The following is a 15,999-nucleotide window of genomic DNA, read 5'->3' on the forward strand; positions in this document are numbered from 1 at the left end:
TGAAACCTGTCTGTGTCCGTTGACGCTCCAGAAGAATGTACAGTTCTGAAGTTTTTGGTTAGCTCATGCTATCTCATTTGAGGATTTATTGTCATGCCTCACAGTCAGCAATAGTGGCTATAATATATGTGATGCTGAATCAGCCACCTGGTTGAGGAGCTGCAAACTCCTGTTTGTTATAACTCACTGAAAAGATAACACTAGCAGTAGAGTATGCACTTTAATGCATACCAAACCCATGAAATCTTCCTGTTCAACTCCTGCTAAAAAACCCAACCATTGATTTCAAGGGAAGTACTGTGTTAGCAAAACTAACAGGATTTGGTCTAAATACATTCGGCTCTAGAACTCTACAGAATACAGGACTTCTGTAAGGACGTGGCTGTCTAAACTATGTGGCCACATCTCCAGCAAGGTCAACAGCCTTGTTCATGCCACTCACTTCAGTGAGGGACCAAATTTCATGTAGAAAAAAAGAAACAAATGGCTTAGATGGTGGAGCCAGGAGAACTAATATCTGCTTGTGGCTAACTAACGGCATCACCTTAGTGACACCGTGTCTCTGTGGCTGAGTTATAAGGCTTATCTTCCTTTGCATATGCCAATTAGTATGCCGATGAGATCTGTAATATAGGAGATTATTGTTATAATTATAACAATATAACAAGAAAGAGGAATATATTTGCAAAAAAAAAGTAGAAGCAAGACATGAGTAACACATAGTATAATGCTAATGGTGTATGCCAGACCTGCTATCCTTTCTCTTCAAGAAACGACTGCCTATGTCCCACTGGCAAAAAGTCTCTGGAATGTGTTCTGTTTTACAGATGAAATAAGAGTAGCCTGAACAACTGAACAAAAATTACAACTATTCACCATCAGTCAAAGAAACAGTACCCTTCAGTATGTCCTGATCTCAGCTGAGGTCAGTCAGTAGCAAAGAAAATCTAGAGAATGATACCTAAATTACTGGGCAGTGCCTTCACATCAGCCGATCAACACAAGGCCATCTATGGGATCATGACATGGATCATGAGAAGCCAAAGGTAGATCTAATAAATCATGGGAATGATGGCATTAGAAAAAATGCTTTTTGAGTTAGTACATCAGCAGCACAAGTTATAACACAGATGATAACTGCTGCAGACTTGGCAGAGTTCCCTTTTTCGACAGCTCCTCCAACTGCTCTATTTTAATCCAGGCCTGTGGGTCAAATACCCATGTCTTACGCATCTCAGTTTAATTTGTTATTTTTTTCTTCCCTTGACTTTTCTGGCGTCTTTCTTGTGAATAGGCTGTTCATTGCAATCCCTTAATGGAAATTCAGACCACTGCCTTAAGCCTCTACAGCTAGTGATGAACCATAACTTTTCGTCACTGAAATGCCTGTATAGCTTAGGCAATTCTTTTTATCCCCAGAACCCAACCATTATAGTCATTTTGTGTTTACAGTTCAAGTCGCTGAAGACATGTGATACATGTAGCATATACTGCTGTCATTCAGGATTCACACAGGATTCCAAGATACTACATCAACCTAATTTTACAGGTATGGGTGTCATAAACAGGTTTCCCTAGTGCTCATCAGTTTGGGTGAATTTATTAGAACTTTACTGCTATAGCAGGAAAAATAAAAGTTTCCAAAATACCAGAAGTCGCACTCTCTGAAATCCGTCAGGAGGGATGCAAAACAACTTCTCAGCAGCTCCAGTGTGGAGATACCTGATGTATTTGGATTTGATTCCCTCTGTAAAGTTGACTCAGAAGTGTCCTCCGGGCTTGCCTCAACCATTCATCTTTGTGTGTCAGCTTATGCCACCCTTCCAGTGCCTTGGCAAGATGCCATCACCCTCAGAGATGCTGGAGAGCTGCAGTGGATAAAAATAACTTATTACTTAACGGCTGACACTGGTCGCAGTCACTGCAGATGAGTTGCAAACTATTTCTCTGCAAAGATCTGCTCATCTCCAGAAGGCATATGTTTAACCCTGCAGTTTCTTGCTCAAATTACCTGCCATCCCTTTCTGGTGGTCATTTCTGCCTTCATGGCATTATTACAAGGTTGGCATCCCCATGACTGGAAGCCAATAATTATGTCACCAAGGGAAGGCAAAAGCTGTAGGAAGCAAATTTGTTTCTAAACTTTGACATCCCTGGTGCATATTTATCCATTTGCAATCTGAAATAGTGAGGCTGCAATGAGTCTGGGCAGATCTGTCAAGACCGAGCAGAGTGGTAGCAACTTAGCCTGTCCTGGGGCTCGCTGGGTGGCTGTGGGACAGCAGGTGGGAGCACGGTGATGGACTGCCTGCTTTGAAATGCAGAGAGGAGACAGCTCAGCCTTGCCACCCTGGGTGTTGCGGCTGTCAGATGGTTGGATAGTACTGACGTCGCTCTGTGATTACATTGGAAGGAAAATGCGTTGCGCATTTTGCTCCTCCGATGAGAGTTTTGCCAACCCAGGAGTTCTGTGTCAGCATCTACCACAGCCGAGTAGGTTGGTTCTGCTGGTGTACAGCACGGCGTCAACAGCTTTGTGAAGCACTCGCGCTCCCTGGCAGGAGCTTACGCAGCATTTCGAGCAACCTCCAATTACAGTATTAATTACAAGAGACCATCAGGTTCCCTAGAATAGGCCCCAAGCTTCCTTTTGCATACAAACTAGCAAGGACTTTTTTGTCCATGCAGGTAGAGCTCTCCTCAGAATATCATCAGCCTGTTCATACATCACACATCACTGTCAACTTCCCTTAAACCATGACACCTTAAAACATTTTTGTGCATGCAGAGCACATGCCTTTCAAAAAGCAAATGTTTCATGTTGACTGAACTGCCAGTTTGGAGGTTTTGAAAGGATATTTTAATGTTAATTTTGATGGTTAGTGGCTTCTTTCTACTTCTGTTCCATACATGGCCTTTTATGTGATAAAGTCCTGAGCCCTAATAATATAGGCACAGTAACACCTTAAAGAGGAGCATCAGGTGCCTTACCCAGATTGCAGACTGCAGTGCTAACTGGCAGAAATTAGCAGATTGTCTTCAAGCAACATTTGTGCCTCACTGTGGAAAGCTTATGGCAAGAAAAGCCCATGCTGGCATGGAGCTAGCCTTTCCTTTCACAGGTCAAAAAGCAGACTATTTTGCTGCTTTACTAGTGCTGTGATTGCTGATCCACTGCTGATATAGGGAGCTCTGAATATTAAGTGGCCTGAATCTCTTCTCACTTTCTTCAACTTGGATACCTGAAGATTTGAAGACAAAATTAAGTACTTATGGTGGGATACATCTCACCAATCTTCTACCATGTAAAAGTCAGGGGTGAAGTCTATAGCTAACCATCCAGGCCTCCTGTCTATCAAGTGAGTCAAAGAAAGGCACTTTCAGAAGGCAGTTCATCCTGAGATTCCTACCTAGTCCTCTCCACTGGCTGCATTGCAAACTTGTATGATGGACCATTGGCTAGACTCTTATTTTGTTTTTACCCCTGTTGGCCTAACTGTGTCTTTTGACTTGCCTACAAATAATATTGAGAGTATGCCCCAGCTTCAGTGCTGTAGAAATGAAACACTGTGTTTGAGTGCTAGCGTAAGCCCAGACTCTCCTTATACTCATGGAGAAGGGAGGGGGGGGAGAATGTTTGATTTTACAATTAAATAAATAAAATGTCTTATTTCCACAGTAAAATGATACACTTGGTGCCTGTAGGCATGTGACATATCATCCAGATGCATATCATTTTGGGTGACATATCATGGACTTACCAGTTGCAAAGGTAGAACTGCCCAAGGGCTAGTTTGATTTTTGCACCTGAATCAGAAAAAAAAAAAATTAGTTTTTCATTCATAAATCAGTGGCGCGGTCTAGTTCATACCTGCTTCTTCTGTTTCCTCTTCTCCTGTGTCTCCTTTCTTTATTCATTCTGTCACCTCCTCTCCATCTTCCCATGCAAATCCATCTCTCATAGGTATGTGTTTCACTCTATCAGAGATATACCTACTTGGGATGCATTACTCACCTTCCAAGATACCAATATTAATCCAATTTTCTTTCAGCATGATGAGATTTGGACACAATTTTTATTATCAGTAGCAGAGATCGTATGCCAGCACACTGCCGCAGGGATATCTGCTTGTGTCTGATTCATTGAAATGAATGGTTGTTTTACTAGAGACTTGAGTGTGAGCAGGAATACATGTGTTGAGCTCCGTTCTCCAAAGTGTCGGGCACTGGTTTGAAGATGTGCTTAAGTGCTGGGTAATTCATGGACAGAGTTTCTGTGTTTTACAAGGCTGAGCCAAAGTTCCTTTCATTTTTCAGTCACTGAAGTTAACAGAAACACTCACAGATGGGTATTGCAGCATAGATTAACTTCAGCTGCAGAGACAAGATGGTTGTGAAGAAAGAGGAAAGACAACTCTTGCTGCATCAATCAGAGGAAGGATGCATTGCCTTCCTGAATTTGGAGGAAGAGAATAAGATTTAATTCCCTCCTCATGACTGCCTCAGCCCCATTCTGCCTCATTTTCCTCCAGATAGTTAAAGGCCCAAGCGATGGGCGGTTCTTTAATACACGGAACTACCACAGTCCTCTCTTCTCAGACACGTGTGAAAGTGGCTTAGCAAATACCTAGCTCTCAAAGGACAGCTTGTGGTGTATATTTGAGTGAAAGTTTTAAAAAAAAAAAAAAAAAAAGAGTCCTCAGTGTAATGGGTAATTTAGCTTGAAAATGGTAAACTGCAAATTAAATGGCAAAAAGCAATTAATTATTGAAATGATAATATCCTTGTAAAGGTTAAGAGGTAATATAAATGAAGTTCCTGTGAGCACATTAATGGAATTACTATCTTCCCCCTTATCAGTGGCAACTGTAACAACCTTGCTAATTAGCTTTTTCATTGGGAAAAGGAATATTGAACTATATGGTTATATTTCAGAAGCACAATCTATGACTAGGTTATTTTGCTACAACACAATATAGAGAGAACCCTTTTACAGGCAGTTAAGAGCTCTTTCCAGGGCATGCAGCTTTTGGTGGGAACAGGAAAGGATGCGTTCGAATGACATAGGAAGAAGAATTTGTAATTTGGAAGGATAACACGGGCCAAAGCCAAAGATTAACACAGACACACAGACCGAGATACACCTCCTCTGCAGCTTGCTGCAGCTTCCCTGTGAGCACAAGGCATGGCCGGAACACAATTCAACCCACTGTGGATGAATAGGTGCCTATCCCTCCCCACTCACAGTGCAAGGGCAGGTAGCCTGGGCTTTACGGTCCAATTTGGGTCTTAGGTTTTCCCTGTGCAGTATTTTTAATATGTGGAGGTATAGGTATATATGTACAATACATAAATGCATACACGTGTCAGTATATGAATGCTACATATGTACTGGATTTCCTATTGACAAGTCTTTTAGAAAGCTTTTAAAAAAATGAATTTGGTTCCTCCCACACTGAGAATATGTTGCGGACATTCATAGACCCGAAAGTGGGCACTGTTTGGGTTTCAGCTGACAAGAGTTGGCATTACAATTTTTTTGTGAATGAATCTGTGTGAGATTTCAGAGGTTCCAGCTTCACAATTGCCTGAGATCTGTGCAAACCTCAGGGTATGACGGGGAGGAAATGAGCTTCCATTTGTAAAATGAATTGGCCTTTGTCCCCAACAAGAGGATTTTCAGCTTTCTTTTCTAAAAACCCCAGAAATCATTAGCCTCATCCTTGGGAATGTGATCTACTATGGTGACCTAGATGCAAATGATTGCTAGGGAGAGGCAGCTCAGCTCCATCTGTGCGGCAAAAGCCTTGGAGGGGAGGAACATGACGATGCCTTGCATCTCGTTCACAAATACACACAGTTAATGCAAACTGTGCCACTAAAGTCACCCTTGCATGTTCTGCAAACGCACCTCGTCAACCTCAAGATGGTGGCACAGGGCAGTTACCAATCACACAAATTGGGTGAAGAGCAGAAACGAGCTCCGCTCTGCCCTCACTTTTCACTTCTCCATCTGCAGCCCGCATCACACACTTCAGAGGGGGCAAAGACTAAACCCACACCGTTTCCACAGGGCCCCACGAGGTGTGAAGCCTCCCTGTTCTTGCAGGCTGGCCCGACCAGACTTCCCGGCCTCCCGGTTATCCGGCGAGTCTCACTGTTGAGCAGTGCGGGGCTCCGCTCCCTCGGCTGCCGTGCCTGACACACCGCTGCCCCTGCGATAACCTGGGGACTAGCACATTTCTGGCCCTGATTTGAAAACGTGACTCGCAACTCATAGCCGATTCCCTGACTGAGGCTTTAAATTAAAAAGAAAAATCTTCTTACTGTTGCACGCATCGTTAAACAAGCCCATTTCTCTGAATGTGCATACCACAAAGTGCGAGAAAACACCGTGGCGAGACCTGCGCTTTGGATGTTCCCTGCATCTTTCTTTAACAGCGTCTAGGGAAGATAGACAGATGTTCCCCTGGTAAATAAGATGCCACGATTAAATTATTTGTATTGGGTCTATATGCACAGAAAACAGGCTCCTAGTAGATGAGCATTTCTTACCGGGAAATCGCTCGTTCATCATCCAGATGTTCCTTATTTTTCAAAGTCCACTTGGGAACAGTGGAAATTTAGGATTGAAATCATCCACACCTTTTTCCTGAGTTTGTGCAGGACTAAGCAAATTCCCTGTTGAAGGAGAACGGGTCTGGGACCTGTCATCCCAGAGCTCCGTCACCTTGGCAGAGCAGGCATTCCTCCCTTCAGCCGTGGGGCTGGTGCGGAATAAACCTCTCCGGCCTCTCCCACAGCCACCAGGCTTGTCAGCAACAGGACACAAAAGAGATAATCAGTAGCTTGATTTGCTGCAGCTACTATTTTAGAGCCTTGCAAAATGCAGGCCACCTGGTGGCTTTTATATAATAGATGATAAGTAATAACTTTATAAAGAAGAAACAACATAAGGAGGCTTTATGGCAAATAAAGGATGCTTCCCTTTTTTATTTTTCATTGGCATGTTATTTGTATGTGTCCAGAGATTAAAAGACTGATGTTAGCAGCAACAGCATTATATCCAGTAAGACAACTGTCCTTATGAAATGTGTTAAGTTCTGCTCATGAACTGGGAGTAATAAGATTTGTAAAATCTACCACCATGAGAACTACCATAAAAATAAATGCTAATCATAATACAGTATTGGAATGGGACTGGAGAGGTGTTTTTTGTTTGTTTGGAGCCAAGTTTTTAGGCCAGGATTCAGGTTCAGATGTGACAGCCCAAAATCTCAGGAGTCTGGTCCCACCCACAGTAGAAAATGTGCAATGTGCTTGACTTGGAAGAGACACCATATGGATATATTAGGATCTAGTGACTTCAGTTTGCTTTCGTACCTTCCTCGGAGAAATTTGCAGGTGTTAGACTTGTGGTTCTCTTTTCTTCTGCTTGTTTAGCTGATTTTTTTCCCTGGCTGCTGCAGATTGGACATATTTTCAGGCAAATGTATTAGTTATCAGGTGACTTCCCTAACAGTACTTGTCTGTTTGGTTTTTAGTGACTGTATTTGAATAATTGGGTTGACTTTCTATTGCTCCCAGTACATAGCCTCAAGTCTATTGTTGTGCCTACACCTTTCTTCTTCATTTAACATCGAGTACAGACACGACCTGAAGATCCAGTTTTGTAAGATGCTCGGAACCGTCTTGGCGCAATCACTCTCCTGCAGACCACACAAGAGAAAACCAGATGGTGGCCTGCAAGATAAAAACGTCTTTCTTGTCAAAGACTGAAGAATGAGATGGAGGTTCGCTAGCTGCTTCATTTTCCTTGGGATTTGGGAACATATGTACTCCCCTATGGCATTTTATATGACAGTGGATTGTCTTACTGGATATGTTGTAATGAAAGAGTCTGTGGCCAAGCCAGTGATGTCTATATTATCTGGGATTGATTTAGGTACAGTGACAGGATTTTCTCTCTTTATTCTGCTGCACTGCTTAGCTCCATCGAGTCTGTAGGGCCACAGCTGTAACAGCAGCTTAGTCAATGGATCGGGGAGAAGAGAAATGGTAAAATCTATAAGCATGTTTTCACATCTCTCTGCTAAGGTAGTTTTCTGACAGTGTATTTGTGGCTGTTTGATCCATTCTGACTTCCAGTGGTTCCAGCAGTGGGGAATCCGTGGCTCAGGTTCCCTCAACCAGCTCTGAAGCTTTCTCAAAAGTGAATTCTCTTAAATTTCAAAACATTCAGAACCAGTTTTAAAACCAGCTGCTATTTCAATATAGACAAGACCCTGGGGAGCAGGACTTCTGTGATCACTCTGCTCTGAGAAGGTCTCTCTGCTTTTGTGGTTACAAGAGAGACTGTGGATCTTGAAGCACCAGGTAATAACTCCTTTTTTCTTTCAGACAGGTTGGATGCAGACTGAAATATTTCAGCTAACTTTCCCAGTAAAAATAATTCTAAGCACAATGTTCCCTGAAAGGGGCAGCAAATGTTGATACAGTTGAAGCATATTGAGTTGTAAACATTAGGAAGAAAATGGAATAATAATTTGGATGTTAACTTATACACACAATGTGTCTAATTTGTTTCTAATCAAAACAAAACTCCTTCCCTGACAGAAGATGGATTGTGAAATAAAGCTTCTTTCCCTGCAAGTGACGAAGTCATGCAGCCAGCTTGCGGGGGCATTCAGAGACAGTTGGCAAGATAAGATGCTTCAGGAGAGATGCAGAGTTCAGTGTGCAGTTTCCATGAGGGAATGCAGAATGGCAGCGACTCCGGGAGCGAATGTAAAGGCCATATAAGGGAAGTAAATGAACTGCTGTAGGGATGCCATTAGCAAAGCAAACACTGACTTGGGGACCTTGGCATATACCATGGAAGAGATAAATTGCATGAATAAATGCATACTTGTTTGCTTCTCCCTAGCTTTACAAAGCCAGTTTTAACTGCAAAACTGTTTACACGTGTGAAACAGAAGTTTTTCCACAGTCATTTTAATGCCAAGCAATTTCTACCCATGTCTGATCCCAACGCATGCCTAATTTATACACATTTATCACAGTTTCATTATAACTGAGGCCCTTGGCTAAGGAAAGAATGTCAGACCAGGTCTTTAGACAACTGTGGCTTTAATAACAGTACTCGATTCTTCTCTTTCTTTATACCAAGAGCGCAGTGCAAATGTCGCAACGTTAGAGTAGTGTCCCTGTCATTTCAGGTGGTGGTAAAATGAATAGCAGGAGGTAAAATACCTGACTGAGCCAAGTGAAGGTATGAGCGCCGTAAATGAAGAGTGTCTACACTCATCAAGAAGCGCATAGCTCCTTGCAGAAGTGGAGACCTGAGAGCTTGTGCACTCTCGGGGCGGAGGCTTGGCGCCAGGCAGAAAGCCGATTTGAGAGGAGGGTGCTAGAACGGTATGCTGCGGAGCAGGCTCCAGCTCTCAGCCTTGGGAAAGTCACACCAGCTCCCTCTCTGTCAGCCACCCTGTGGGCACATCCACGTTCATGTTTTGGTGTGGATCAAGGGCATGATTTTGGAAAGAATCTCCAGATCATCCTCACTTACCACGTTTTGGTCTACCCAGCAGTGGTGAGTACACAAAGTGGATGCAGATGGCACTAAAGCAGAACACGGGCGCAAGAAGTGCGTCTGACTGATGGGTCCTGAGTGCTCATGAGGGCCTCAGTCCACAGACCCAGGCTGGAATGAGTTTGAAGAAAAATGTATAGAAATTTAAAAAAATATTAAATTTATTATTTATATAGAAATGTGTGAACATCAGTTCGGGTCCTCAGCACCAACTGGTCGGATCAGATTGATCCACATTACTTGCTATTATAGATGTATACTAGGTGGATGTAGCCTAGAGGTAGTCAGGGGGCCATGGCTGTTTTGACTTCATCGTCTTCCTGTGAAGCACATTATTGCATACATTCTAGCCCTCAGCCTACTGTATTTAACCTACTTCTTTTATTTGAAGCACTTCTCCTTAAAGAATATGCTTGAAATGTTAGAATGGAAAACTTGATCTTGCTAGATACTTTGCAATCCATTTTTTCTATCCCTTGAGAAAATGTACATTTTCAGTAGTGTTCTGCTTTTAAGACTTTGCATTATGGGGAAAAAAATGGAAAGTCTTATTTTAAAAAATCCAATAACATGGATTTGTAATTTAATTCTGAACATGACTGTTGTTACTATTAAATGGTGTAAACACAGACTGAGTGCAATAAACCTTACTTCCATTTAGCATTAATAATATTAATGATCAGTACTTAAACCACATGCCATGTTCCAGGACTGTAGAAGAAACATTACCAAAGAGATTTTGCACGTCTGGTGCCGACATAATTTAAACCTGGCATAAAATTGTCTTCTGTCTGAAGGAATTTATTCAAGCTGCAAGGCGGAGAGGAAAAAGCAGAACAGGAAATCTGTCTTTCTCCCAGAGGCTCTGCGTGCTCCATCCGACCTCTCCCCCAGAAGGCAACCCCTCCCCAAAACTTTCCCACTTCAGACACTCTGGGAAAGGGATGGCGCTCCTGTCTCTCCGCTTGACCTAACCCAGCCGGGTTGAGCTGCTTGGTACTCTGGTCACATTTACTCTCGCTGTAGACCAGCTCCTGAACTGTCGCGATCAAAATGCTGGATCAGCAGCTGGCATGCAGACCCGCACACACACGTACACTTCTTACCGCACGCACACCATCAGATCAATCCTTATTTCCCCATGTAAAGGCTGCTCCCTCTTTCATTTAACACCCCTTCCCCGCCGGCTTCTTCCTCCTCTCGTGCCCTTTCCTCCCCTCCGTCCCCGGCTCCACCGCCCCACGCACCCCGCAGGCAGCCGCGGAGCCCGCCACCGCCCCCGGACCCACCGCCGCGGCCCCCAAGAGTGCTCGGGGAGCCGGGACCCCCCCGGGAGGGCTCGGGGAGGCCCCCCTCCTCCCGCCGCCCGGCCCCTCGTCCCCGGCCCCGCAACTGCGCCGGCGGGTCCCGCCTGGGGCGGCGGCGGGGAAGGGGGAGGAGAGGCGGCGAAGTGCCTTGCCTCCCGAGGAATCGGACGCGGGGGGAGAGAGGAACGTGCGGAGGAAGGGAGGGAAGGACGGGCCGGGGAGGGTCCCGGTCCCGGTCCCGCCCGCCTCGGAGCGCCCGTGTCGCCTCCGCGCCGGGACCGCGGGGAGAGTCGCTTGGGGCGGCCGCCACCCGCCGGCCCCGTGTGCTCCGGTAGCGGCGGCGGGCAGCCCCTGCGCCCGGCGTGCCGGTAAGTAGCCCTTCGCCTTCCCGGCACCCTGCCGGCCCCATCTCGGCGCCCCAGGTCCCCCGGTCTCTCCCTGCGTGGCTGCCCTCCCTGTCCTCCCGGATCCCTGCCCTCCCGGACCCCCTGCACCCCTTGCCCTCTCGGACCCCTGCCCTCCCGGGCCCCCTGCACCCCCGCACTCCTTGTACGCTGCATCTCCTGCACGACTCTGCATCCCCGAGCCCCCAGAACCTCCACCCCCCCCCGCCCCCCCGGACTCCTACCCACTCTGCACAGCCGCATCCCCTGCCCCCCGCCCCCCCGCCCCGGACCTTCTTCCCTTCCCGGATCCCGTTCCCCGCCCGACACCCCGCCCGACCGCATCCCTTGCCCGTTCCACCAGACCCTCCAGACTCCCTTCCCCGCCCGGATCCCCTGCCCTCCCATCCCCTTGCCTTCCCGCATCCTTCCCCTCCCGGGCCCCCGTTCTTCCCGGATTTCCCTGCCACCCCGGACTTCTCTCCCTTCCCGGCCCCTCGTCCTCCCGGCTCCCCCTCCTCCTGACCCCCCCCCCCCCGCCCCGATCCCCTGCCCTCCCGGCCCCTCCGCCTTGCCTGCCTTTCCCCGCCCGCACCCCCCTTTCGTTCCGGGCCCCCCTTCCCCTCCCAGCCTGCTACCCCGGACCCCCTTTCCTCCCAGCCCCTTCCCCTCCCGCATCCCCGTCCCTTCCCGGAGCCCCAGCCTGCCCCTCCCGGCCCCGCGGGGGCCCTCTCGCCCCCCGGCTTTCCCCTCGCATCACCCCAGCAAGTTTTGGTTCCCGGCCGCCGCCTTCCCTGGGAGGGGAGACGGATCTCTCCGCCGCCCTCTCCTACTCCCTGAGGGGGGGGAGCGGGGTTTCGGGGCCGGAGGGTGGAGTCGGCCTCCCTGGAGAGAGCCCCGGCCGTGGGCTGGCAGCCTCCGGGGTGGCAAAGCTACTGCCCCGGCGGAGCCGCCGGGTTTGCAGGGTCCTGCCCCTGGAAGCCTCCATGTTGTCCCCCATTTCCAGCCGTACCTCTCTTCCCCGATTCAGGGAACGATCTTCCCCAAGGGCCATGACCCACTTTGCCTTAGACGTTTGGTGCCACGCCAAGACACAGACAGATTTTTCTCCAGAAGATGCCTCTGGAGGGATGGAAGCTTATGCCCCTCTCCCAAGTTTTTATCCCCAGAGGTTTGGTGTTTTGCAGGTTGAAAGGCATTTCTGCGGATAGGCTACAAGTAGATAGGCGTATACTTCTTGAGTAGCAGCATAGACCTTTTTTAACGTTATAGAAGAGACTGCTTTTTCTTAGTGTTTTAAAAGTAAACAAAACTTTTGTGTGGTGCACATGCTTAATTTCACTTACAGACTCTCTACGTTCCCTCCTTGTACTGAAGTAGTATTAATTTTATTGTCTGTACATTAATTGAATTCCCTGATTGGCGTCTAATCATGCTTAGAGAAAAAAAAAAAAGCCCTGTAAATAGCTATTGGAATTAATTTGGCAGCAACTGTGAGAAGTGATCATAAATTTACAAATGCAGTTGGAGTAATGATCCAGCGTGGATTTAATAAGAAATACACCCCCAACCTCTGGGAAACAGTGTGTAGGTTTCTACAACAGTCAGAAGCACTTGGTTGCGCTGGTACTGAGCTTTAGAGGCTGGGATTTGTCTGAGAAGGAAGCAGAGGGGTTAAGGCTCCTGGGTTTGAGCTGGGGAGAGGTGAGGAAGAGAAGGAACTGGGCTGAGTGCAAGCAGGAATATTAAGGAATAATAAGACTGTGTTTTAATCACTGCTTGAGGTTGCTTGGGGGTGAATCCAAAAGCTGTGGCAATGTCTTCACCTACCAGGTGAACCCACCTGGAGTTGCAGTTCCTGGCACTTCTGGACATCAAGCGATAAAGGGCTCCTTTTCCACAGGGATACCAACAACTTAAGGGAGTGCTAGAAAAAAATGTCACCTCATAACACTTCTCTTGGGGGTGAATTAATGAGGTTTACCTCTGCTACAGGGGTCTGATCCTGAAAAGCCTTAGGCACTGCGAGCGGCTTTGTGCTGAAGCTGCGGGGCCAAGTATAATGTGTCGCACGTTCCCCGGGCGTCGCAGAAGGAAGGCCCAAGTAGCTAAGGGCAAATGAGACCTCGCCTTTTTTTCTCTAACGGTATGGGAAAGATCAAGACGTACAGTGGAGAAAAAATGAGTAGGCAAGTACACAGGGAACCCCTGAAGGTGGCTGCAGAGCGTTCCTGGATGTGCACAGCAGCCTGTACCTGCCAGGCTGCCTCACCACGCTGACCCTCCGTCCCCAGCAGCCAGTATCACTATGAGCAGTTCTCGTGGCTGCTTGCAAGGATGGGACAGAGAAGTGAGATGTCTTAATGAAAAGTTCTGTAGGAAGAAAAAACACTCTGTCAGATAAACATTTTTTTCTAACATCAGTATTACTGTATTACTGAACTTGTCTTTTTCTCCTTTTTTTGTGTGTTGCTATTTAATTAGGGACCTTGGTCTTCATGATGGGAGGAAACACCCCCCCGTCTGTTAGGATCCGAGCTTCTCCCAGCATGAGGATTTGTCAAGGCTGAGAGACTCTGGATTATCCATAAACCTCCTCTAAAATACTCAGCTGCTTTTCTGTCTCCCCATTGTGAGGGGTCTTGGAGCAGATACAAAGATGGCCTCCAGCCTCACCTGCGCTGGTGTGGTCTGGGCCTTCCTCTCTTTCCTCTGTGCCGCCGCCTCTTGTGTGGGCTTCTTCATGCCCTACTGGCTTTTGGGGTCTCAGCTGGAGAAGTCGGTTTCCTTTGGCACTTTCCGGAGGTGTTCCTACCCGGTGCGGGATGAGAGCCGCCAGACAACCGTGATGGTGGAGCAGTGTGGCCGCTACGCCTCCTTCCAGGCCATCCCGAGCGCCGAGTGGAGGATCTGCACAGTGGTGACGGGCCTGGGCTGTGGGCTGCTCCTCTTGGTGGCCCTGACGGCGCTCATGGGCTGCTGCGTGTCCGAGCTCATCTCCAGGACCGTGGGCAGGGTGGCAGGAGGCATCCAGTTCCTGGGGGGTAAGTGCTTGTGTGGGGAGGGGACGGGGGTGTCTTCAGGATATGGTTTTACAGGTGGAGACTCCCCTGGTGCTTTGGGAAGAGGAGGGGATGAGTCAAACTTTCTGCTAGTGAGGGAGACCGCATGGCTCTCTCGATGGTTGAGCTGGTTGTCTGGATGCCTGAACGTGGCCCAGAGACGCGGCCGCCTGTGGTCACTCTCTTGCGCTTAGTCCCTGCCCGGTCGTTGTGCAACCTTTGAGCGTTGCATGGCAAGTCGGCTCCTGTGGGCCAGCGTCTTCACAGCGGTTTTGTGGGCTGTAGTTTCCAGCGGAGCTCAGCTGGGATGGAGGTACCCGGAGAAGCGTGGGGGTTGCAGAGCCGCGTGGAGCGTCGCGGTTTTGCAGGGGGGAGGCTGTGTTATGTGGGAACAACTTCTCTTCTTTCTCCTTCCCACCCCCTTCACCGGCAGAGCTCCCTCCACCTCTGCTCTCTGCAGTTGTGTGCATCTGGCAACAAGTTCGTGGCCCAGGTTTGAAGTGGGGATTGTTTAGCCCTGGTGGAGGTGGCCCACCACCTCCCAGGAGGAGCCCCGCCGGGCTGTCTGACCCACGCTGCCCGCTGGTGGTGCTGCGGGTTTGTTGAGTCTGTGGGCCAGACAGTGTGTGGGAGAATTACCTCCCCTCCTTTTTTTAGTTTGTAATTGTATGGAGTATTTGTAACCGTGGAGTATTTGAAGGGCATGAGACAATAAACAGGATCCTCAAGTGTGTTTTTTATAGGGCAGTTTTCCCAGTAAATCATCACTCTTGTCATCGGTGACACGCGGCTCAGTGGCACTCACTTGTGCGGGGTGCAAGTGCTCCACCGCTCGCGCGCGCTCGCCCCGTACGGGGACGTGTTTCCTCGAGCTTCGGGTGCCGGGGCAGCGCAGGCGCCAGCGTTTCGGGTGCCCCGCAGCGTCCGGTCCCAGCCGGGCGCCGCGGCTCGTGCAGTGGAGGGGCAGGCTGCAGCGGGACCCCCACCTCTCTTCCCTCCAAACAGAAACTTGCCCTGCACGGGCAGTCTGGATGCATCCCGAGTCTGCAGCCCTAAGGAAGCACAAGACAAAAACTCCTTTACTGTCCAGCTCGGGGCAGACAACCGAGGCAAGGAAAGGCCCCTGGCTGTGGGGAGCCCTGCCTCCAACTTTTTGAGTAGTTTCTGCACTTTAGAGCAAACTGACCCTGTCGCTTCACCCTTCCCTCAGCTTTGTGACCCACAGGCATTCCTGTATTTAATCTTGCCTGACAATTTGAAAGTGCAGCAGCTGCTGGAGAGTTAACTCTGCTGGGAGCTGCGGCTTCTTGAAGCCTACTCCATTGTACAGTTCCAGCCAGGCAGCCAGGGGCGGGAGGGGATTTTTGGTTCGGTGACACTCTGCAAGCCCGCTCGGTCTGGCTATTTTCACTTAAAGCCATCACCGGCTTGTGCTTTAACCACCCCCCTCTTTCCAGCTGCTGGCTCTGCTCGTCTGGTTTTAATTTGTGTTTGGCCCCTTTCTCGCGGCCGTGCTCCCCTGCCTGCCCACGGAGCGGGGCCGGCCATGCCTGTGTCTGCTTACAGCCACCCCAGCAAACACAGCAGCTCCAGCGGTGGGCAGCCAGCTGGGGGACGTGGGAGGAACCCCTCTCTCCCATGACACTGGTGTGGGC

At 48.5% G+C, this 15,999-nt stretch overlaps 1 protein-coding gene across 1 annotated transcript in view; it reads left to right on the forward strand.

The window, feature by feature from the left end:
* Positions 1–13,941: 13,941 nt before the first annotated feature.
* Positions 13,942–15,999, forward strand: part of LHFPL6 (LHFPL tetraspan subfamily member 6) — a gene marked incomplete at both ends in the record, with an annotated part of 148,778 nt that continues 146,720 nt past the window's right edge. The window contains one exon of the mRNA XM_082014675.1: positions 13,942–14,326. Within this exon, the coding sequence (XP_081870801.1) occupies positions 13,942–14,326 (385 nt within the window). The remainder of the gene's footprint in view (positions 14,327–15,999) is intronic.

The sequence above is a fragment of the Phaethon aethereus genome (assembly GCF_964289735.1).
Source record: "Phaethon aethereus genome assembly, chromosome: 1".
In the NCBI taxonomy this organism is placed as follows: Eukaryota; Metazoa; Chordata; class Aves; order Phaethontiformes; family Phaethontidae; genus Phaethon; species Phaethon aethereus.